We start from the raw sequence: 23,220 nt of genomic DNA, 5'->3' as shown, positions 1-23,220 counted from the left end.
ATGTTAACAAGACAATGCAATAGCACTTAGTCTGAACTTGAAATGTCAAAGTTATGTTTACTTCCACTCCCACTGCATCACGTGACAGCCATCAGCCAATCACAACTGCATATATGTATATTCTGTGAATTCTTGCACATGCTTAGTAAGATCTAGTGACTCAAAAAGTGTAAATATAAAAGGACTCACATTTTGTTAATGAAAATTAATTGTAAAGTTGATTAAAATTGCATGCTCTATCTAAATAATGAAAGTTTAATTTTGACTTGATTGGCCCTTTAACATTGTTGTATACCACAGACATTGACTGTGCACTCTAGTGACTCATTTGTTACTGGTCCCAAATTGGAAACCTAGGTTACTACATGGCAATGCCAATGGCTCTATGGATACAAAAACGTTATACTTTTATACTGTTTTCAGTAATAAACTAATCTAATGATATCTAGCATTTATTTAGCGTTTTGTTTCCCTTTAAGAAACGCTCCTCTATTTAATTTCCCCAGTATAACAAACTATTTTTACAACTCTTTTTGCTAATAGTATACGGCAGTTGAGACATAAAAAAATATGGGCATTGTAATGGTTAGGTTTACTTAATTTGCGTCAACTAAAATGAATGGAGATGTATGTGGCCTACACTTAGAGGCCTATTTATCTAATATCTGTCGGACCCGATCCGACAATACGGATCAGGTCCGACAGACATCGCTGAATGCGGAGAGCAATACGCTCTCCGTATTCAGCATTGCACCAGCAGCTCTTGTGAGCTGCTGGTGCAACGCCGCCCCCCTGCAGACTCGCGGCCAATCGGCCACCAGCAGGGGGGTGTCAATCAACCCGATCGTACTTGATCGGGTTGAATTCCGACGATGTCTGTCCGCCTGCTCAGAGCAGGCGGACAGGGTTATGGAGCAGCGGTCTTACATTTTCTTCATTTTCTGGTTATCCGTTGTTGAAAAAGGCAGGGATGTAAGCTCAGGAGTGCACGTGTCTGCAGTATTATATGGCTGCAATTTTGCAGCAACATGGCAGGACTATTTCGTGTTATGTAGCGCTCCAGACATGTGCACGCTACCCATCTAGATATCTCTTCAGCAAAGAACAAGAGAACAAAGCAGATTTGATGATAGAAGTAAACTATAAACTTTTTAAAAATTGTATTCTCTATCTGAATCGTGAAAGAATAAAACTGGGTTTCTTGGGGTCTATTTATGAAGCAGCGGATGTTGCTTCCGACCCACTCTTCTTCAGTTCCGCCTGAAACGGAAGTTAAGAAGCACCGATGCTCCTTAACTTTTCCGCCACCTCTGAGGTGGTGGACAGCAATCAGCCCGATCGAATACGATCGGGTTGATTGACACCCCTTGGCCGCAAATCTGCAGGGGGCGGTATTGCACCAGCAGTAGACAAGAACTGCTGGTGCAATGATAAATGCCGAGAGCGTATGCTGTCGGCATTTATAGATGTGCAGCGGACATGATTCGCTATAGCGGATCATGTCTGTCCACACCATGGTAAATATACCCCTAAGTCTGAAATAAATAGTAAAAGAAGAAATTAAGAAACTCTTAGATGTATATGAATCATCATCATTTATTTACAATGTCCCTATAAAGAGTTGAACCACACGCTATAAAAATAAAAGTTGAAGGCAATTTGAATTTACAAGACATCTTTTATTGACATTCTGCAGATAATGGCTTCCAATAATGTACCAGTCTTTTCTTCCTGAGCAGTTAGTTTATATATCTGGGAAAATAAATAAAAAATGAAATATGAACTATATGAAACAATATAATTATTATTTAACAATATACATGCTATACTGCTAAAGATATCTGATTGTGAAGGTAACAAAGTGGTAAGTCAACATTATCATTTATTTATAAAGCATCAATATATTGCCCATAGCAATACAATAATGTGTTAATCGTTTAAACTAAATTTAATAGAAAAAGAAAATATGTGCCCAAAGTTTCCAAACAAACATTAATATCAATATTTTTATGCTTTTTAAATCTAAATGAATATATTACATTATATCATATCACATTTTTAAGATCTGTGATGCAAGTGTGTTTCATTTTGGAGTTGCCTTTAAACATTTGCGGCTAAATTACGAGTTGTGCGTTAGGCTGAAAAAGCAGCGTTAAGAGGTCCTAACGTTGCTTTTTTACGCCCGCTGGTATTACGAGTCTTGAAGGTTTAGGGGCACCACACACTTTTTGGCCTTACCGCAAAACGACTTACGTAAACTTCGTAAAGTCTTTTTTCTATGGGACTTCCATAGCGCCGGTATTACGAGTCTGTCCTGGGAGGCCAAAAAACATAATTTATGCTTACCTGATAAATTCCTTTCTCCTGTAGTGTAGTCAGTCCACGGGTCATCATTACTTCTGGGATATTAACTCCTCCCCAACAGGAAGTGCAAGAGGATCACCCAAGCAGAGCTGCTATATAGCTCCTCCCCTCTACGTCACACCCAGTCATTCGACCGAGAACCAAACGAGAAAGGAGAAACTATAGGGTGCAGTGGTGACTGGAGTATAATTTAAAAATTTAGAACTGCCATAAAAAACAGGGCGGGCCGTGGACTGACTACACTACAGGAGAAAGGAATTTATCAGGTAAGCATAAATTATGTTTTCTCCTGTTAAGTGTAGTCAGTGCACGGGTCATCATTACTTCTGGGATACCAATACCAAAGCTAAAGTACACGGATGACGGGAGGGACAGGCAGGATCTTTATACGGAAGGGACCACTGCCTGAAGAACCTTTCTCCCAAAAACAGCCTCCGAAGAAGCAAAAGTGTCAAATTTGTAAAATTTGGAAAAAGTATGAAGAGAAGACCAAGTTGCAGCCTTGCAAATCTGTTCAACAGATGCCTCATTCTTAAAGGCCCAAGTGGAAGCCACAGCTCTAGTAGAATGAGCTGTAATTCTTTCAGGAGGCTGCTGTCCAGCAGTCTCATAGGCTAAACGTATTATGCTACGAAGCCAAAAAGAGAGAGAGGTAGCAGAATATTTTTGACCTCTCCTCTGTCCAGAATAAACGACAAACAGGGAAGAAGTTTGGCGAAAATCTTTAGTTGCCTGTAAATAAAATTTCAGGGCACGAACTACATCCAGATTGTGTAGAAGTCGTTCCTTCTTTGAAGAAGGGTTAGGACACAATGATGGGACAACAATCTCCTGATTGATATTCCTATTAGTGACTACCTTAGGTAAGAACCCAGGTTTAGTACGCAGAACTACCTTGTCTGAATGAAAAATCAGATAAGGAGAATCACAATGTAAGGCCGATAACTCAGAGACTCTTCGAGCCGAGGAAATAGCCATTAAAAACAGAACTTTCCAAGATAACAATTTAATATCAATGGAATGAAGGGGTTCAAACGGAACACCCTGTAAAACGTTAAGAACTAAATTTAAGCTCCAAGGTGGAGCAACAGTTTTAAACACAGGCTTAATCCTGGCCAAAGCCTGGCAAAAAGCCTGAACGTCTGGAACTTCTGACAGACGTTTGTGTAAAAGAATGGACAGAGCTGAGATCTGTCCCTTTAAGGAACTAGCAGATAAACCCTTTTCTAAACCCTCTTGTAGAAAAGACAATATCCTAGGAATCCTAACCTTACTCCATGAGTAACTCTTGGATTCGCACCAATGTAAGTATTTACGCCATATTTTATGGTAAATCTTTCTGGTAACAGGTTTCCTAGCCTGTATTAAGGTATCAATTACTGACTCCGAAAATCCAAGCTTTGATAAAATCAAGCGTTCAATTTCCAAGCAGTCAGCTTCAGAGAAATTAGATTTTGATGTTTGAAAGGACCCTGAATTAGAAGGTCCTGTCTCAGAGGCAGAGACCAAGGTGGACAGGATGACATGTCCACTAGATCTGCATACCAGGTCCTGCGTGGCCACGCAGGCGCTATTAGAATCACCGATGCTCTCTCCTGTTTGATCCTGGCAATCAATCGAGGAAGCATCGGGAAGGGTGGAAACACATAGGCCATCCCGAAGGTCCAAGGTGCTGTCAAAGCATCTACCAGGACCGCTCCCGGGTCCCTGGACCTGGACCCGTAACAAGGAAGCTTGGCGTTCTGGCGAGACGCCATGAGATCTATCTCTGGTTTGCCCCAAAGTCGAAGTATTTGGGCAAAGACCCCCGGATGAAGTTCCCACTCCCCCGGATGAAAAGTCTGACGACTTAGGAAATCCGCCTCCCAGTTCTCCACTCCAGGAATGTGGATCGCTGACAGGTGGCAAGAGTGAGACTCTGCCCAGCGAATTATCTTTGATACTTCCATCATCGCTAGGGAGCTTCTTGTCCCTCCTTGATGGTTGATGTAAGCTACAGTCGTGATGTTGTCCGACTGAAACCTGATGAACCCCCGAGTTGTTAACTGAGGCCAAGCCAGAAGGGCATTGAGAACTTCTCTCAATTCCAGAATGTTTATTGGAAGGAGACTCTCCTCCTGAGTCCATGATCCCTGAGCCTTCAGGGAATTCCAGACAGCGCCCCAACCTAGTAGGCTGGCGTCTGTTGTTACAATTGTCCAATCTGGTCTGCTGAATGGCATCCCCCTGGACAGATGTGGCCGAGAAAGCCACCATAGAAGAGAATTTCTAGTCTCTTGATCCAGATTCAGAGTAGGGGACAAATCTGAGTAATCCCCATTCCACTGACTTAGCATGCACAATTGCAGCGGTCTGAGATGTAGGCGTGCAAAGGGTACTATGTCCATTGCCACTACCATTAAGCCGATTACCTCCATGCATTGAGCCACTGACGGGTGTTGAATGGAATGAAGGACACGGCAAGCATTTTGAAGCTTTGTTAACCTGCCTTCTGTCAGGTAGATCTTCATTTCTACAGAATCTATAAGAGTCCCCAAGAAGGGAACTCTTGTGAGTGGAAAGAGAGAACTTTTCTCTTCGTTCACCTTCCACCCATGCGACCTTAGAAATGCCAGTACTAACTCTGTATGAGACTTGGCAGTTTGAAAGCTTGACGCTTGTATCAGAATGTCGTCTAGGTACGGAGCCACCGAAATTCCTCGCGGTCTTAGTACCGCCAGAAGAGCGCCCAGAACCTTTGTGAAGATTCTTGGAGCCGTAGCCAATCCGAATGGAAGAGCTACAAACTGGTAATGCCTGTCTAGGAAGGCAAACCTTAGATACCGGTAATGATCTTTGTGAATCGGTATGTGAAGGTAAGCGTCCTTTAAATCCACTGTGGTCATGTACTGACCCTTTTGGATCATGGGTAAGATTGTCCGAATAGTTTCCATTTTGAACAATGGAACTCTTAGGAATTTGTTTAAGATCTTTAAATCCAAGATTGGTCTGAAGGTTCCTTCTTTCTTGGGAACCACAAACAGATTCGAGTAAAACCCCTGTCCGTGCTCCGACCGCGGAACCGGGTGGATCACTCCCATTAGCAAAAGATCTTGTACACAGCGTAGAAACGCCTCTTTCTTTATTTGGTTTGTTGACAACCTTGAAAGATGAAATCTCCCTTTTGGGGGAGAGATTTTGAAGTCCAGAAGATATCCCTGAGATATGATCTCTAACGCCCAGGGATCCTGGACATCTCTTGCCCAAGCCTGGGCGAAGAGAGAAAGTCTGCCCCCCACTAGATCCGTTCCCGGATCGGGTGCCCTCAATTCATGCTGTCTTAGGGGCAGCAGCAGGTTTTCTGGCCTGCTTGCCCTTGTTCCAGGACTGGTTAGGTTTCCAGCCTTGTCTGTAGCGAGCAACAGCTCCTTCCTGTTTTGGTGCAGAGGAAGTTGATGCTGCTCCTGCCTTGAAGTTACGAAAGGCATGAAAATTAGACTGTCTAGCCCTAGGTTTGGCTCTGTCTTGAGGCAGGGCATGGCCTTTACCTCCTGTAATGTCAGCGATAATTTCTTTCAAACCGGGCCCGAATAAGGTCTGCCCTTTGAAAGGTATGTTAAGTAATTTAGATTTAGAAGTAACATCAGCTGACCAGGATTTTAGCCACAGTGCTCTATGTGCCTGAATGGCGAATCCGGAATTCTTAGCCGTAAGTTTAGTTAAATGTACTACGGCATCTGAAATAAATGAATTAGCTAGCTTAAGGGTTTTAAGCTTATTTGAAATCTCATCTATAGTTATTGAGTCAAGAGTCTCTTCCAGAGACTCGGACCAAAATGCGGCCGCAGCCGTGACAGACGCAATACATGCAAGGGGTTGCAATATAAAACCTTGTTGAACAAACATTTTCTTAAGGTAACCCTCTAATTTTTTATCCATTGGATCTGAAAAGGCACAGCTATCCTCCACCGGGATAGTGGTACGCTTAGCCAGAGTAGAAACCGCTCCCTCCACCTTAGGGACCATCTGCCATAAGTCCCGTGTGGTGGCGTCTATTGGAAACATTTTTCTAAATACAGGAGGGGGGGAAAAGGGTACACCGGGCCTATCCCACTCCTTAGTAATTATCTCTGTAAGCCTCTTAGGTATAGGAAATACGTCAGTACTCGCTGGTACTGCATAGTATCTATCCAGCCTACATAATTTCTCTGGGATTGCAACGGTGTTACAATCATTCAGAGCCGCTAATACCTCCCCTAGCAGTACACGGAGGCTTTCTAGTTTAAACTTAAAATTTGAAATGTCTGAATCCACTCTATTTGGATCAGATCCGTCACCTGCAGATTGAAGCTCTCCGTACTCATGTTCTGCAAATTGTGACGCAGTATCTGACATGGCCCTAATATTATCAGCGCACTCTGTTCTCACCCCAGAGTGATCTCGCTTACCTCTAAGTTCTGGTAATTTAGACAAAACTTCAGTCATAACATTAGCCATGTCCTGTAGTGTGATTTGTAATGGCCGCCCTGAAGTACTCGGCGTTACAATATCACGCACCTCCCGAGCGGGAGATGCAGGTACTGACACGTGAGGCAAGTTAGTCGGCATAACTTCCCCCTCGTTGTTTGGTGAATGATGTTCAATTTGTACAGATTGACTTTTATTTAAAGTAGCATCAATGCAATTAGTACATAAATTTCTATTGGGCTCCACCTTGGCTTTTGCACATATAGCACAGAGATATTCCTCTGAGTCAGACATGTTTAACAAACTAGCAATTAAACTAGCAAGCTTGGAAATACTTTTCAACTCAATTTACAAGTAATATGAAAAACGCACTGTGCCTTTAAGAAGCACAGAAAAAAACTATGACAGTTGAATAACAATGAACCGGAGAAATTATAAAAACCAAATTTTTCCCGGTAAAGGCATAAATTTAGCAAAGGATTGCCCCCATTAGCAATGGATAACTAACCCTTAATAGCAGAAAAAAATGTACAAAATATAAACGTTTTTTATCACAGTCAAAGCACAATCTCACAGGTCTGCTGTGAGTGATTACCTCCCTCAAAATAATTTTTGAAGACCCTTGAGCTCTGTAGAGATGATCCGGATCATGCAGGGAGAGAAACAGACTTGTGACTGAATTTCTGATGCGTCGCAAAAGCGCCAAAATAGGCCCCTCCCCCTCACACACAGCAGTGAGGGAAGTTCAGTAAACTGTCTTAAATTAAAATAAACGACAGCCAAGTGGAAAAACAGTGCCCAAAACAATTTTTCACCCAGTACCTCAGATAATTAAACGATTTAACATGCCAGCAAAACGTTTAAAATCAAATAACATGAAATGTCATTAAACAGCCTGTTGCTAGACGTTCCCACTGCAAGTTAGGCTAAAAGTTATATGCATATAGTATTATCCCAGTGAAGTGCCATTCCCCAGAATACTGAAGTGTAAACATATATACATAACAGCCTGATACCAGTTGCTACTACTGCATTTAAGGCTGAACTTACATTATATCGGTATTGGCAGTATTTTCTCAGTCAATTCCATTCCTCAGAAAATAATATACTGCAACATACCTCTTTGCAGGTGAACCTGCCCGCTGTCCCCTGATCTGAAGTTTACCTCACTCCTCAGAATGGCCGAGAACAGCAAAATGAATCTTAGCTACGCCGGCTAAAATCATCCAAAAACTCAGGTAGATTCTTCTTCAAATTCTACCTGAGAAGGAACAACACACTCCGGTGCTGTTTTAAAATAACAAACTTTTGATTGAAGATATAAAAACTAAGTATAATCACCACAGTCCTCTCACACATCCTATCTATTAGTTGGGTGCAAGAGAATGACTGGGTGTGACGTAGAGGGGAGGAGCTATATAGCAGCTCTGCTTGGGTGATCCTCTTGCACTTCCTGTTGGGGAGGAGTTAATATCCCAGAAGTAATGATGACCCGTGGACTGACTACACTTAACAGGAGAAAGTGAGCGGTACACCCTCTCCTGTCAAGAGTCCTAACGCATTTAAAAGTCAGTAGTTAAGAGCTTTATGGTACAACGCCGTAGCATAAAACTCATAACTAAAGTGCTAAAAAGTACACTAACACCCATAAACTACCTATTAACCCCTAAAACGAGGCCCTCCCGCATCGCAAATACTAAAATAAAAATTTTAACCCCCTAATCTGCCGCTCCAGACATCGCCACCACCTACATTATATTTATTAACCCCTATTCTGCCGCCCCCAACATCACCAACACCTACATTATATTTATTAACCCCTAATCTGCCGCCCCCAACATCACCGACACCTACATTATATTTATTAACCCCTAATCTGCCGCCCCCAATGTTGCCGCTACCTACCTACACTTATTAACCCCTAATCTGCCGCCCCCAACGTCGCCACCACTATAATAAACATATTAACCCCTAAACCGCCGCACTCCCGCATCGCAAACATTAGTTAAATATTATTAACCCCTAATCTGCCGTCCCTAACATCGCCGCCACCTACCTACATTTATTAACCCCTAATCTGCCGCCCCCAACGTCGCCGCCACTATATTAAAGTTATTAACCCCTAAACCTAAGTCTAATTCTAAACCTAACACCCACTAACTTAAATATAATTTAAATAAATCTAAAATATTCCTATCATTAACTAAATTATTCCTATTTAAAACTAAATACTTACTTATAAAATAAACCCTAAGCTAGCTACAATATAACTAATAGTTACATTGTAGCTAGCTTAGGGTTTATTTTTATTTTACAGGCAAGTTTGTATTTATTTTAACAAGGTAGAATAGTTACTAAATAGTTATTAACTATTTAATAACTACCTAGCTAAAATAAATACAAATTTACCTGTAAAATAAAACCTAACCTAAATTACAATAACACCTAACACTACACTATAATTAAATACAATTACCTAAATTAAATTAAATTACCTAAATTAAATTAAATTAGCTAAAGTACAAAAAAACCAAACACTAAATTACTGAAAATAATAAATTACAGAAATTTAAACTAATTACACCTAATCTAATAGCCCTATTAAAATAAAAAAAGCCCCCCAAAATAAAAAAAAAACCCTAGCCTAAACTAAACTACCAATAGCCCTTATAAAAGGGCCTTTTGCAGGGCATTGCCCCAAAGTAATCAGCTCTTTTACCTGTAAAAAAAAAAAATACAAACAACCCCCCCAACAGTAAAACCCACCACCCACACAAACAACCCCCCAAATAAAATACTATCTAAAAAACCTAAGCTCCCCATTGCCCTGAAAAGGACATTTGGATGGGCATTGCCCTTAAAGGGCAGTTAGCTCTTTTGGCGCCCAAACCCTAATCTAAAAAATAAAACCCACCCAATACACCCTTACAGAAACCTAACACTAACCCCCTGAAGATCGACTTACCGGGAGACGTCTTCATCCAAGCCGGGCGAAGTGGTCCTCCAGACGGGCAGAAGTCTTCATCCAGACGTCATCTTCTATCTTCATCCATCCGGCGCGGAGCATCCTCTTCTGGAGACGACTAAAACAGAATGAAGGTACCTTTAAGTGACGTCATCCAAGATGGCGTCCCTTAGATTCCGATTGGCTGATAGAATTCTAAGGTAGAAAAAATCCTATTGGCTGATGCAATCAGCCAATAGGATTGAGCTTGCATTCTATTGGCTGATTGGAACAGCCAATAGAATGCCAGCTCAATCCTATTGGCTGATTGGATCAGCCATTAGGATTGAACTTCAATCCTATTGGCTGATTGCATCAGCCAATAGGATTTTTTCTACCTTAATTCCGAAGGACCACTTCTGCCAGGCTTGGATGAAGACTTTTGCCCGTCTGGAGGACCACTTTGCCCGGTTTGGATGAAGACGTCTCCCGGTAAGTCGATCTTCAGGGGGTTAATGTTAGGTTTTTTTAAGGGTGTATTGGGTGGGTTTTATTTTTTAGATTAGGGTTTGGGCGGCAAAAGAGCTAACTGCCCTTTTAAGGGCAATGCCCATCCAAATGCCCTTTTCAGGGCAATGGGGAGCTTATGTTTTTTTAGATAGTATTTTATTTGGGGGGTTGGTTGTGTGGGTGGTGGGTTTTACTGTTGGGGGGGTTGTTTGTATTTTTTTTACAGGTAAAAGAGCTGATTACTTTGGGGCAATGCCCCGCAAAAGGCCCTTTTAAGGGCTATTGGTAGTTTAGTTTAGGCTAGGGTTTTTTTTTATTTTGGGGGGGGGGGGGGCTTTTTTTATTTTAATAGGGCTATTAGATTAGGTGTAATTAGTTTAAATTTCTGTAATTTGTTTATTATTTTCAGTAATTTAGTGGTTTTTTTGTACTTTAGCTAATTTAATTTAGGTAATTGTATTTAATTTAGTTAATTTATTTAATTATAGTGTAGTGTTAGGTGTTAGTGTAACTTAGGTTAGGTTTTATTTTACAGGTAAATTTGTATTTATTTTAGCTAGGTAGTTATTAAATAGTTAATAACTATTTAATAACTATTCTACCTAGTTAAAATAAATACAAACTTCCCTGTAAAATAAAAATAAACCCTAAGCTAGCTACAATGTAACTATTAGTTATATTGTAGCTATCTTAGGGTTTATTTTACAGGTAAGTATTTAGTTTTAAGTAGGAATAATTTAGGTAATGATAGGAATATTTATTTAGATTTATTTAAATTATATTTAAGTTAGTGGGTGTTAGGTTTAGGGGTTAATAACTTTAATATAGTGGCGGCGACGTTGGGGGCGGCAGATTAGGGGTTAATAAATATAATTTAGGTGGTGGCGATGTTGGGGGCAGCAGATTAGGGGTTCATAAGTATAATGTAGGTGGCGGCGGTGTCCGGAGCGGCAGATTAGGGGTTAATAAGTATAATATAGGTGTCAACAATGTCGGGGGTGGCAGATTAGGGGTTAATAAGTGTAAGATTAGGGGTGTTTAGACTCGGGGTTCATGTTAGGGTGTTAGGTGTAGGCATAAATTTTATTTCTCCATAGGAATCAATGGGGCTGCGTTAGGGAGTTTTACGCTGCTTTTTGGCAGGTGTTAGACTTTTTTTCAGCCGGCTCTCCCCGTTGACTCCTATGGGGAAATCGTGCATGAGCACGTTACACCAGCTCACCGCTGACTTAAGCAGCGCTGGTATTGGAGTGCGGTAAAATTTTGCTCAATGCTCACTTCTTTTCTTTTAACGACGGGTTTCTGAAAACTCGTAATACTAGCGCTGCAGGTAAGTGAGCGGTGAGGGAAAACTGCTCGTTAGCACCGCACAGCCTCTAACGCAAAACTCGTAATCTAGGTGTTGGTTTGTTATTTACAAACATTGTCGGCAACTTAGTATGTGATGAGAAAACTTCCACATTGCTTTTGACCCTTTATTTGATAGAGGTTGTATGCTTTTTCATACAAGAGGTCACATTTATGGCCAACTGGTTTATATGTGATTACCATAAAAAGGAAAACTAAGGAGTGAGGAGGAGAACCCTAGTTCTTTTCCGTTACATAGTCTCTATCCGCCTCTACTCTACGGAGTAGATCCCTCATTTTAAAGATGGATCATATTCCTCTCTAATTTGCAGGTAACCACCACTGGAAGTAGTGATCACCTGCCCACCATATAAAGTTAGGATTCTGACAATAGGGAGGGGGCCCCTATATTTCTCATAAAACACAGAGCGGCATGAGATTCCATTTTGCAAAGAGGTTAATCTTTTCAATGAGCGGTTTCAGTCAGATACCTAATGTATTTATAACTTTATTAGGGGTAGTGGCGACAAAGGAGCTAAAGAAAGTATACAGCACACACAATACCCTCATATTTCAAGGGACATTAAACACTAAATGCATTTCATGCACCACCCTCTAATTATGGGTGTGTCCAATTTGAAACCTAGGATTCACTGCAGTTATCTCATGCCCCTCTAGGCAGCAGGTGATTGCCATAGAAATGCCATACACCTTTCTCCTAGATCACTTTTAGGTTCTTCTATATCAGTGGTTTTCAACTCCAGTGACTTCAAGGCCCAGTACATTTTTGCTGGATGTGCCCAGGGCCCAGTAGTCATCGGGGAGGGGAGTAGTTGAAAATAAATAAATATATATATATATATATATTGTCATAGTAACAGTGATCATGTGGCAGCAGTTGCTAGCCACATTTTGTTGTGTTGTTGATGTTAGGGCACATAGATCCTTGTATCGCTAAGTTAATTAAAAAAATCAAGCATCTTAACAAATTGGAAAACTATGACAATGTAAAAATGTATGGAATTCATTAAGTTCTACATAGGATGGTTTTTGGTGCAAGTACCTTAGTTTGGTGGAATTATCTTATTATTTGTTACTATGCTAAATTAGTATCCTCTCATTTTCAACAAATGCTTTTGATTACAAAACATAAGTAAAGAATCCTAAATGCTGGTGTTTTCATAAGGTTAATTGATGCTAAATGTGGAGCCATAAAGGGTGTGTTTGAAATATTTAGGAAATAATGAATCCCATGCTTTGGATTCCATAGGATGGCTTTTTCATATATGGGTATTTCTGCAAACTAAAAGTTATTACTTCTTTCTACAAGGCATGGTTTGTGAGGCGCTGAAATGTAAAACTGAAGGGGTTAAGATTTTTTAAATGTATTTCCCTATATGCTCTAAAATAAATTATGAAAAAATAATCCGCTTAACCACTTGGATGAATTGCAACGTTACAAATACTCTGCAGCCAAGAGGTTCAGGGATTTGACCTACAAACATAAAAATTCCAGTTGAGCACAGTGACAACTCTACAACTTACCAGGGAACTTTAGGAAATGTTATTCAGTAGAAGCTCTAATACCTGAAACAATGCAACTTATGCACCTCTTTAGCCCTATTTATTTAAATTATGTTGAGTAAACAAGATGTGGTGAAAAACTATATTGTTTATGGAAATATATGACAAATAAGACAAAGATGGAATTATTGGTTTAAACGCTAAAATTTGCTATAATTGGACTGTAAGCTAAATAGCGGTCAAACAATGCACAATGACATATTTTTAAAATAATAAAATGATCACTGCAATTCATTTTAAATGTAAAAAAAGTTGTATTTCAAACAGATTTGAAGCTTTACTCAATAATCATTTGTGTAATAAATACTGGTTTTGGAGTAGCTGGATAAGATTTATAGTTTTGTACATTAAAACCTACTAAAGTACAAGCTAAACCATCTTTCATACCTTTTTCACTTTTTCAAGGTCTGTAAGCTGTGCCAGATCTGCTAGCGGAACCTGCTGGCCCTGCACGTGAGAGATTATGTCTTGTGAATTAAACGTTTTAGTTCCATCTTCAGTCAAAACAGCAAGCACTCCAGGATCACTGTCAGAGAGGCCAAACTTTTTAAAAGCTTCCGAAATCTAAGCGGAAAAGGCAAATCATCTTGTTACACACCCTGTTTACACTGAATAGTTTCCTGAAATATGGAGTAAAAATAGTAGAACAAAGTCACTTAGATGATTTGTAGGTTCTGTAAACACACAGGTTATATCTAATCTCAAGAAACAGCATTTAGTTTAAAAACATAGTTTGTAGCCACACACATTAGACTTAGTCTCAAGTAACAGCATTTAAATAAAAAGTGCAAAAAGAAAATGCCCTTGTGCGTTACAGCATTTTATTAATCGCTCATTTGCTTGAATATAACCTGTAAAGGGATTTAACAGAAATGTTAGATCTCAGTAGTGCATTACTGGGAGCTAGCTGAAGACACATGGTGAGCCAATGACATATCTATATAGCCATCAATCACTAGCTAGTTCCCAGTTGGCCACTGCTGATTCTGAGCCAACCAAGATGCGTTTTTCAACAAAGAATACCACAATAACATAGTAATTTGAAAATAGAAACAAAGTGAAAAATCTCTTAAAATTTCATTTTCATTTTCCTTTAAAAACATACAGCTAGATTACGAGTTTTGAGCGCTATAGGGAAATTAATGAACGCAACAAAAGTGGCGTTATTTAATCACCTATAGCGCAGCCATTACAAGTTTTAAAAAACCAGGCTTGTGTGGGCGATATGTTTTTTTTTAACTCCATACCGCACCAAAAACAAGCGCTGATTTGACGTGCTCGTGCATGCTTTCCTCATAGACATCAATGGGGAGAGCGGGTCAGAAAAAAGTTTAACACCTGCGATCGCGGAAAGAAAAGCTCTGTAACGCAGCCCCATTGATATCTATGGGGAAAATAAAAATACCTACAGTTATTAACCCCTAAAAACCTAGTCATCTTAATTAAAGCCAATACCAAATTATGGGTATGGGTGACAGGACATACAGTCCAACCACCCCCCTGTATTCCTGGACGATAACTGGATACGTCGGCTTCAGGCGCCAGGGGTGGTTAGGGCTGCGCTCCCTACAAACCAGTGACTCATAAGAATGGAAAAGTACTTCTAAAATACACAAAATACACATAAGCGTTTCGGCCGTAACAGTGCGTCCTTTCTCAATGTGAAACAATATTGACGACGTATCCAGTTATCGGCCAGGAATACAGGGGGGGTGGTTGGACAGTTTGTCCTGTCACCCATACCCATAATTTAGTATTGTCTTTAATTAAGATAACTAGGTTTTTCCTTCAATTCTTCATGTAATATTTATTACAACCCTTATTTTAATAATTGTTAATAAATTAGTTTTTTTATCTAATTAACTGCCTATTCAATTACTAGCCGAGTTGTCTCAGCATTATTACTCCTTTGAATAGGAAAGAGTGCTAGTTAATCCCTTCTTGTCTTCTTTTCCCCTTGCCCTTTATTTTGTTTAACTTACTTCAGAGGGGTAGCACAAAGGATTACTATATCCTTTATTTCCTATTGACACTTTATCACAGTGCCAGTATTTTTCATCAGCTAACTAGGTAGACTAGTTAATAAATAGTTATTAACTATTTACTAACTACCTAGCTAAAATAAATACAAACTTACCTGTGAAATAAAACCTAACCTGCCCTACACTAAAACCTACCATTGCAAAAAATAAAAAAAACTACCATTACAAAAACAAACAAATGAAATTATCCAAAAAAATAAATATTCCTATTCTAATACCTTACAAAAAAAAAACAAAAAAAAAAAACACCACAAAATTAAAAAGCCTAATCTAAAATAAACTACCAAGGGCCCTTAAAGGAGCCTTTTGGGGGCCCTCAAAAGGGCCTTTTGTAGGGCATTGCCCTAAAGATAATAGCTCTTTTCCTACAAAATAAAAACAAACACCCCCTAAAAAAATACATTACACAAAACAAACAAATTATCAAAAATAAAAAATATTCCTATTCTAATACCCATTAAAAACTAACGATTCCATATTAAACTACCAATGGCCCTTAAAAGGGCATTGCCCTAAAGATATCAGCTCTTTTTGTGACAAAAAAAATACAAATACCCACTAACATTACAACCCCCCCCCCCAAAAAAAAATAAAAAAAACTATCGCTACCCATTGCCCTGAAAATGGCATTTGGATGGGCATTGCCCTTAAAAGGGTATTTAGCTCTTTTACATTGCCCCAACCCTATACTAAACCCCCCCCCCCCACCCAAACAAACCCTTAAAAAAAAAAGACTATCACTAACCCCCGAAGATCCACTTACAGTTTTTGAAGTCCCGCTTGAACGATCTTCATCCCGGCGAAGTCCTCATCCAGATGGTGAGAAGTCTTCATCCAGGCCGCAAAATCCTTATCCAAGCGGCTAGAAGTCTTCATCCAGGTGGCATCTTCTATCTTGATCCCGGTGGCGCGGAGCAGGTCCATCCTGAAGACACCCGGCGTGAAGCATCCACTTCATACGGTCGCCGCTATACACAATCTTCAATGCAAGGTACGCGATTCAAGATGGCGTCCCTTGCATTTCTATAGGCTGAAAGAACATAATTTATGTAAGAACTTACCTGATAAATTCATTTCTTTCATATTGGCAAGAGTCCATGAGCTAGTGACGTATGGGATATACAATCCTACCAGGAGGGGCAAAGTTTCCCAAACCTCAAAATGCCTATAAATACAACCCTCACCACACCCACAATTCAGTTTAACGAATAGCCAAGAAGTGGGGTGATAAAGAAAGGTGTAAAAATCATCAACAGTAATTTGGAAATAATTGTGCTTTATACAAAAATCATAACCACCATAAAAAAGGGGGTGGGCCTCATGGACTCTTACCAATATGAAAGAAATTAATTTATCAGGTAAGTTCTTACATAAATTATGTTTTCTTTCATGTAATTGGCAAGAGTCCATGAGCTAGTGGTGTATGGGATAGCAATACCCAAGATGTGGAACTCCACGCAAGAGTCACTAGAGAGGGAGGGATAAAAATAAAAACAGCCATTTTCCGCTGAAATAATTAATCCACAACCCAAAATATAAGTTAATTCTCATAGATGAGAGGAAAAAAATTAAATCAAAAGCAGAAAAATCAAACTGAAACAGATGCCTGAAGAACTTTTCTACCAAAAACTGCTTCCGAAGAAGCAAATACATCAAAATGTTAGAATTTAGTAAATGCATGCAAAGAAGACCAAGTAGCAGCTTTGCAAATCTGATCAACTGAAGCTTCATTCTTAAAAGCCCAGGAAGTTGAAACTGATCTAGTAGAATGAGCTGTAATTTTCTGAGGCGGGGCTTGACCCGACTCCAAATAGGCTTGATGAATCAAAAGTTTTAACCATGAGGCCAAGGAAACGGCAAAAGCCTTCTGACCTTTCCTGGAACCAGAAAAGATTACAAATAGACTAGCCTGAAATCTTTAGACTAGCCTGAAATCTTTAGTAGCTTCAACATAATATTTCAAAGCTCTCACCACATCCAAAGAATGTAAAGATCTCTCCAAAGAACTCTTAGGATTAGGACACAAGAAAGGAACAACAATTTCTCTATTAACGTTGTTAGAATTTACAACCTTAGGTAAGAATTTAAATGAAGTCCGCAAAACTGCCTTATCCTGATGAAAAATCAGAAAAGGAGATTCACAAGACAGAGCGGATAATTCAGAAACTCTTCTAGCAGAAGAGATGGCCAAAAGAAACAACACTTTCCAAGAAAGTAGTTTAATGTCCAAAGAATGCATAGGCTCAAACGGAGGAGCCTGTAAAGCCTTCAAAACTAAATTAAGACTCCAAGGAGGAGAGATTGATTTAATGACAAGCTTGATACGAACCAAAGCCTGCACAAAACAGTGAATATCAGGAAGTTTAGCAATCTTTCTGTGAAACAGAAAGAGCAGAGATTTGTCCTTACAAGGAACTTGCAGACAAACCCTTATCCAAACCATCCTAAAGAAACTGTAAAATTCTAGGAATTCTAAAAGAATGCCAAGAGAATTTATGAGAAGAACACAATGAAATGTAAGTCTTCCAAACTCAATAATAAATCTTTCTAGAAACAGATTTACGAGCCTGCAACATAGTATTAATCACCGAGTCAGAGAAACCTCTATGACTAAGCACTAAGCATTCAATTTCCATACCTTCAAATTTAATGATTTGAGATCCTGATGGAAAAACGGACCTTGAGATAGAAGGTCTGGCCTTAATGGAAGTGGCCAAGGTTGGCAACTGGACATCCGAACAAGATCTGCATACCAAAACCTGTGAGGCCATGCTGGAGCCACCAGCAACACAAACGATTGCTCCATGATGATTTTGGAGATCACTCTTGGAAGAACTAGAGGCGGGAAAATATAAGCAGGTTGATAACATCAAGGACGTGTCAATGCATCCACTGCTTCTGCCTGAGGATCCCTGGACCTGGACAGGTACCTGGGAAGTTTTTTGTTTAGATGAGATGCCATCAGATCTATTTCTGGAAGCCCCCACATCTGAGCAAATTGAGAAAACACATCTGGATGGAGAGACCATTCTCCCGGATTTAAAGTCTGACGACGTAGGTAATATGAACTGGGATATGAACTGCAGAAATTAGACAGGAGCTGGATTCCGCCCAAACAAGTATCCAAGATTTGAGTCCCACCCTGATGATTGACATATGCCACAGTTGTGATATTGTCTTCTGAAAACAAATGAACGGTTCTCTCTTCAACAAAGGCCAAAACTGAAGAGCCCTGAGAATCGCACGGAGTTCCAAAATATTGATTGGTAATCTCGCCTCTTGAGATTTCCAAAACCCTTGAGCTGTCAGAGATCCCCAAACAGCTCCTCAACCTGAAAGATTTGCATCTGTTGTGATCACAGTCCAGGTTGGACGAACGAAAGAGGCCCCTAGAATTATACGATGGTGATCTAACCACCAAGTCAGAGAAAGTCGAACATTGGGATTTAAGGATATTAATTGTGATATCCTTGTATAATCCCTGCACCATTATTTCAGCATACAAAGCTGGAGAGGTCTCATATGAAAACGAGCAAAGGGGATCGCGTCCGATGCTGCAGTCATGAGACCTAAAACTTCGATGCATATAGCTACTGAAGGGAATGACTGAGACTGAAGGTCCCGACAGTCTGCAACCAATTTCAAACGTCTCTCGTCTGTTAGAGACAAAAGTCATGGACACTGAATCTGGAAACCTAAAAAGGTTACCTTTGTCTAAGGAATTAAAGAACATTTTGGTAAATTGATCCTCCAACCATGTCTTCGAAGAAATAACACTAGTTGATTTGTGTGAGATTCTGCAGAACGTAAAGACTGAGCGAGTACCAAGATATCGTCCAAATATGGAAACACTGCAATACCCTGCTCTCTGATTACAGAGAGTAGGGCACCTAGAACCTTTGAAAAGATTCTTGGAGCTGTCGCTAGGCCAAAAGGAAGAGCAACAAATTGGTAATGCTTGTCTAGAAAAGAGAATCTCAGGAACTGATAGTGATCTGGATGAATCAGAATATGAAGATATGCATTCTGTAAGTCTATTGTGGACATATAATGCCCTTGCTGAACAAAAGGCAGAATAGTCTTTATAGTCACCATTTTGAAAGTTGGTACTCTTACATATCGATTCAAAATCTTTAGATCCAAAACTGGTCTGAATTAATTTTCTTTCTTTGGGACAATGAATAGATTTGAATAAAACCCCAGACCCTGTTCCTGAAACGGAACTGGCATGATTACCCCTGATAACTCCAGGTCTGAAACACACTTCAGGAAAGCCTGAGCCTTTACTGGGTTTGGTGGAATGCGTGAGAGAAAAAATCTTCTCACAGGTGGCAAAGGATACAATTTTTTAAACCTTGAAGAAGGAATAAAAGAAGTACCAGGCCTATTTCATTCCTTAGAAATCATATCAGAAATAGCATCAGGAACTGGAAAAACCTCTGGAATAACCACAGGAGGTTTATAAACAGAATTTAAACGTTTGCTAGTTTTAATATCAAGAGGACTAGTTTCCTCCATATCTAATGTAATCAACACTTCTTTTAATAAAGAACGAATATACTCCATTTTAAATAAATAAGAAGATTTGTCAGTGTCAATATCTGAGGCAGGATCTTCTGAATCAGACATTCTCTGTATGTAAAAGTTTATCATGACAACTATAAAGTTTATCATGGCAACTATTACAAACCACAGCTGGAGGTATAACCTCCACAAGTTTACAACAAATGCACTTAGCTTTGTAGAACTGTTATCAGGCAACAGGGTTCCAACAGTGATTTCTGAGACAGGATCAGATTGAGACATCTTGCAAATGTAAGAGAAAAAAACAACATATAAAGCAAAATTATCAATTTCCTTATATGGCAGTTTCAGGAATGGGAAAAAATGCAAACAGCATAGCCCTCTGACATAAAAAAAAGGCAAGAGGCAAATAGGAATGGGGTCCTAAATAATGAAAATATTTGGCGCCAAGTATGACGCACAACAAACTAAACACAAAAACTAAACACTTGCGTCATAGATGACGCAACCTTGTGAAGGACTCGGCGTCAACTAAGACGCCGGAAATGACGGATTTGCGTCAACGAATGTAACTTTGCGCCAAGAATGGCGCAATAAACTTTGGCATTTTGCGCCTTCGTGAGCCTAATTCTGCACGCAAATTTAAAAGACAGTCAATTTGAAAAAGAGACTATACCCCAGGTAAGAAATACATTTTTCATAAAAAAGCATTTCCCAGATATGAAACTGATAGTCTGCAAAAGGAAATATACTGAAAACCTGAATCATGGCAAATATAAGTACAATATATATATTTAGAACTTTATATAAATACATAAAGTGCCAAACCATAGCTGAGAGTGTCTTAAAAGGGCCACGATACCCACATTTTATCTTTCATGATTTAGAAAGAGAATGCATTTTTAAACATCTTTCTAATTTACTTCTATTATCTAATTTGTTTTATTCTCTTGATATTCATTGCTGTAAAGCATATCTAGATATGCTCAGTAGCTGCTGATTGGTTGCTGCACATAGAAGCCTCATGTGATTGGCTCACTCATGTGCATTGCTTTTTCTTCAAATAAGGATATCTAAAAAATGAAGCAAAATAAATAATAGAAGTAAATTGTAATGTTGTTTAAATTTGTATGTTCTATCTGAATCATGAAAGAAAGATTTTGGGTTTAGTGTCCCTTTAAGTAATGAAAACATACTTACCAAAAGACACACATCCACATATAGCAGATAGCTAAACCAGTACTCAGTTATCAGTAGAGGTAATGGAATATGAGAGTATATCGTCGATCTGAAAAAGGAGGTAGTAGATGAATCTCTACGACCAATAACAGAGAACCTATGAAATAGATCCCCCATGAGGAAAACCATTGCATTCAATAGGTGATACTCCCTTCACATCCCTCTGACATTCACTGTACTCTGAGAGGAAACGGGCTTCAAAATGCTGAGAAGCGCATATCAACATAGAAATCTTAGCACAAACTTACTTCACCACCTCCATAGGAGGCAAAGTTGGGGGGGGGGGGAGAGAGAGAAAGGGGGGGAGAGAGAGAGAGAGAGAGAGAGAGAGAGCTAAAGAGAGGGGGGAGAGGGGGGGGGGGAAGAGTTAAAGAGAGAGAGAGAGAGAGAGAGAGAGAGAGTTGGGGACAGATAGGGAAAGTGGGGGACAGATAAGGAAAGTGGGGGGGGGGGCAGAAGGGGGGGGGGAAGAGAGGAATCCACAATGGTGAACCAAAGCTTACAAAGAGGGTAAAAAAAAAAGTTTAATTTTACAGTAGGATATCAAAGCTTTTTGCTCACAAAATATCTAAAACCAACATAGTAAAAATCAGCTATAGGTGAAAGAAGCTATTTTTATATAATTGTTTCACATAAATCCTTCAGGCAGAAACATTTCCGAGCAGCAAAATTAAATTCAAATTAAGCCCCAACTAGAAAATAAAATAAATACAGCCTCCTTTCAAGGTCCAAATTTCCCGGTCAGTCTGCCCCTGCCCAGAAACTTACCTTAAATTCGGAAATTTGCCACCTCTCCTGCCGCTACTGTTGCTGTCCTCACCTTTCCCCTAGTGCGGACACTGTTTGCGCAAGTTTCACTGTGAGTGCAAACAAATTTGGTGTGCTGAGCTGTCACGCTCCACCCACATAATCTTGCACAGGCATGCTGCGCTATTTACAGTCTGGATGAGTCTCTTAGGGAACAGTGAGAAATAGTTGTGGAGCTAAGGCTCGCTTGTCATCAGACAGGCCTCTATGTGCCAGCTGTGGCACGCATGCCAAAGGTTCGCCATCACTGACCTAGACCATAATTTCAGCAAAATGGCGTCTTGGGGTATTTTAGGGTCGTATGCACAACATAAGTGTTTAATTCCAATAAGTCTTAGAAAACTGGCAAATAAGGTCTGGTTCAGCCCTTGTCAAGTGCCTTTAGCTGTCGCATTTGAAAAAAAGTGAAACAAAGGTTCAGAAAACCTGTTAAAAAATTTCAAGAAAATGGATTAATCACCCAGAACAGGACTTTTCCATGTTAAGTATAGGGTCTTTTATTGGCGAGCCTATAATATATATATATATATATATATATATATATATATATATATATATATATATATATATATATATATATATATATATATATATATATACACACACACACATATATATATATATATATACACATACATACATACACACACATACTTGAAAATCTGTAACTGTGATCAGGTCAAACTTGAAAAAGTGAATATCACAGTCTAAAAAAAGCCTGTCAATAAAGATCTGCCTATATATTGTGATGGACCCATTATTTAGCTAGGATCAGTAATGCAAAAATGATATGCGCTAACAAAATTGGAACATGTCATTTTTACAGCAGAATGTCCCTAATGTAGTAGTTTATTTAAGTTTTTATTTTAATAAAATATTTTCACTTAGCTAAACCATTCTGAAGATCTTTTTTTTTTTAAATTATCCCTCTAAAATGTTGGTTGTTTTTTCTATACAAACCTTTACAAGCTATAACAAGTGCTGCCTAATTACATAAAGGCATAAAAATAGCATTGCTAATCTAAAACCATTAATAAACTGTTATCAAACTAACCCATATAAGGCCCCAGCGCTTACAGAGTGCGGAATGAAACACAAAAGACTGATATTAGTCCTGTGATTATAAGCATATCTATATTTTTCATTTATTAACCTCATGCAATTGGTATTTTATTACTGTTTACTTTATCTTGGCTTTGTTTAACATTTTTAAAGTAACAAAACAATTCTGTACGTTGGTTTGCAGACCCTACTCTGTGACACCTTTTAAAAAGTTAACAAAAAAATTCTTCATGAATAAGACACAGGGTATTTCAATTCCTAAATAGATCTGTTCTAAAGCTTTCTAGCTGCTTCACATACTCTCCTGGTTGCTCACTAAGTTTTACTATTTGTTAAATTATACTTGATGAT

The 23,220-nt window shown here is 39.2% G+C and overlaps 1 protein-coding gene across 3 annotated transcripts in view; it reads right to left on the bottom strand.

Annotated features, from left to right (window-relative positions):
• Positions 1-1,658: 1,658 nt before the first annotated feature.
• Positions 1,659-23,220, bottom strand: part of TPRKB (TP53RK binding protein) — a 63,858-nt gene continuing 42,296 nt past the window's right edge. For all 3 annotated transcript variants that reach the window (XM_053716601.1, XM_053716602.1, XM_053716603.1), the window contains 2 exons: positions 13,583-13,759; positions 1,659-1,752 (listed from right to left, as the gene is read on the bottom strand). In XM_053716601.1, the coding sequence (XP_053572576.1) occupies positions 1,666-1,752; positions 13,583-13,759 (264 nt within the window). In that variant the 3' untranslated portion in view covers positions 1,659-1,665. The remainder of the gene's footprint in view (positions 1,753-13,582; positions 13,760-23,220) is intronic.

Source organism: Bombina bombina, chromosome 6, assembly GCF_027579735.1.
Source record: "Bombina bombina isolate aBomBom1 chromosome 6, aBomBom1.pri, whole genome shotgun sequence".
NCBI classification, from domain to species: domain Eukaryota; kingdom Metazoa; phylum Chordata; class Amphibia; order Anura; family Bombinatoridae; genus Bombina; species Bombina bombina.
The sequence above is the reverse complement of the archived record's forward strand: the minus strand, read 5'-3'. Positions and strand labels throughout refer to the sequence as shown.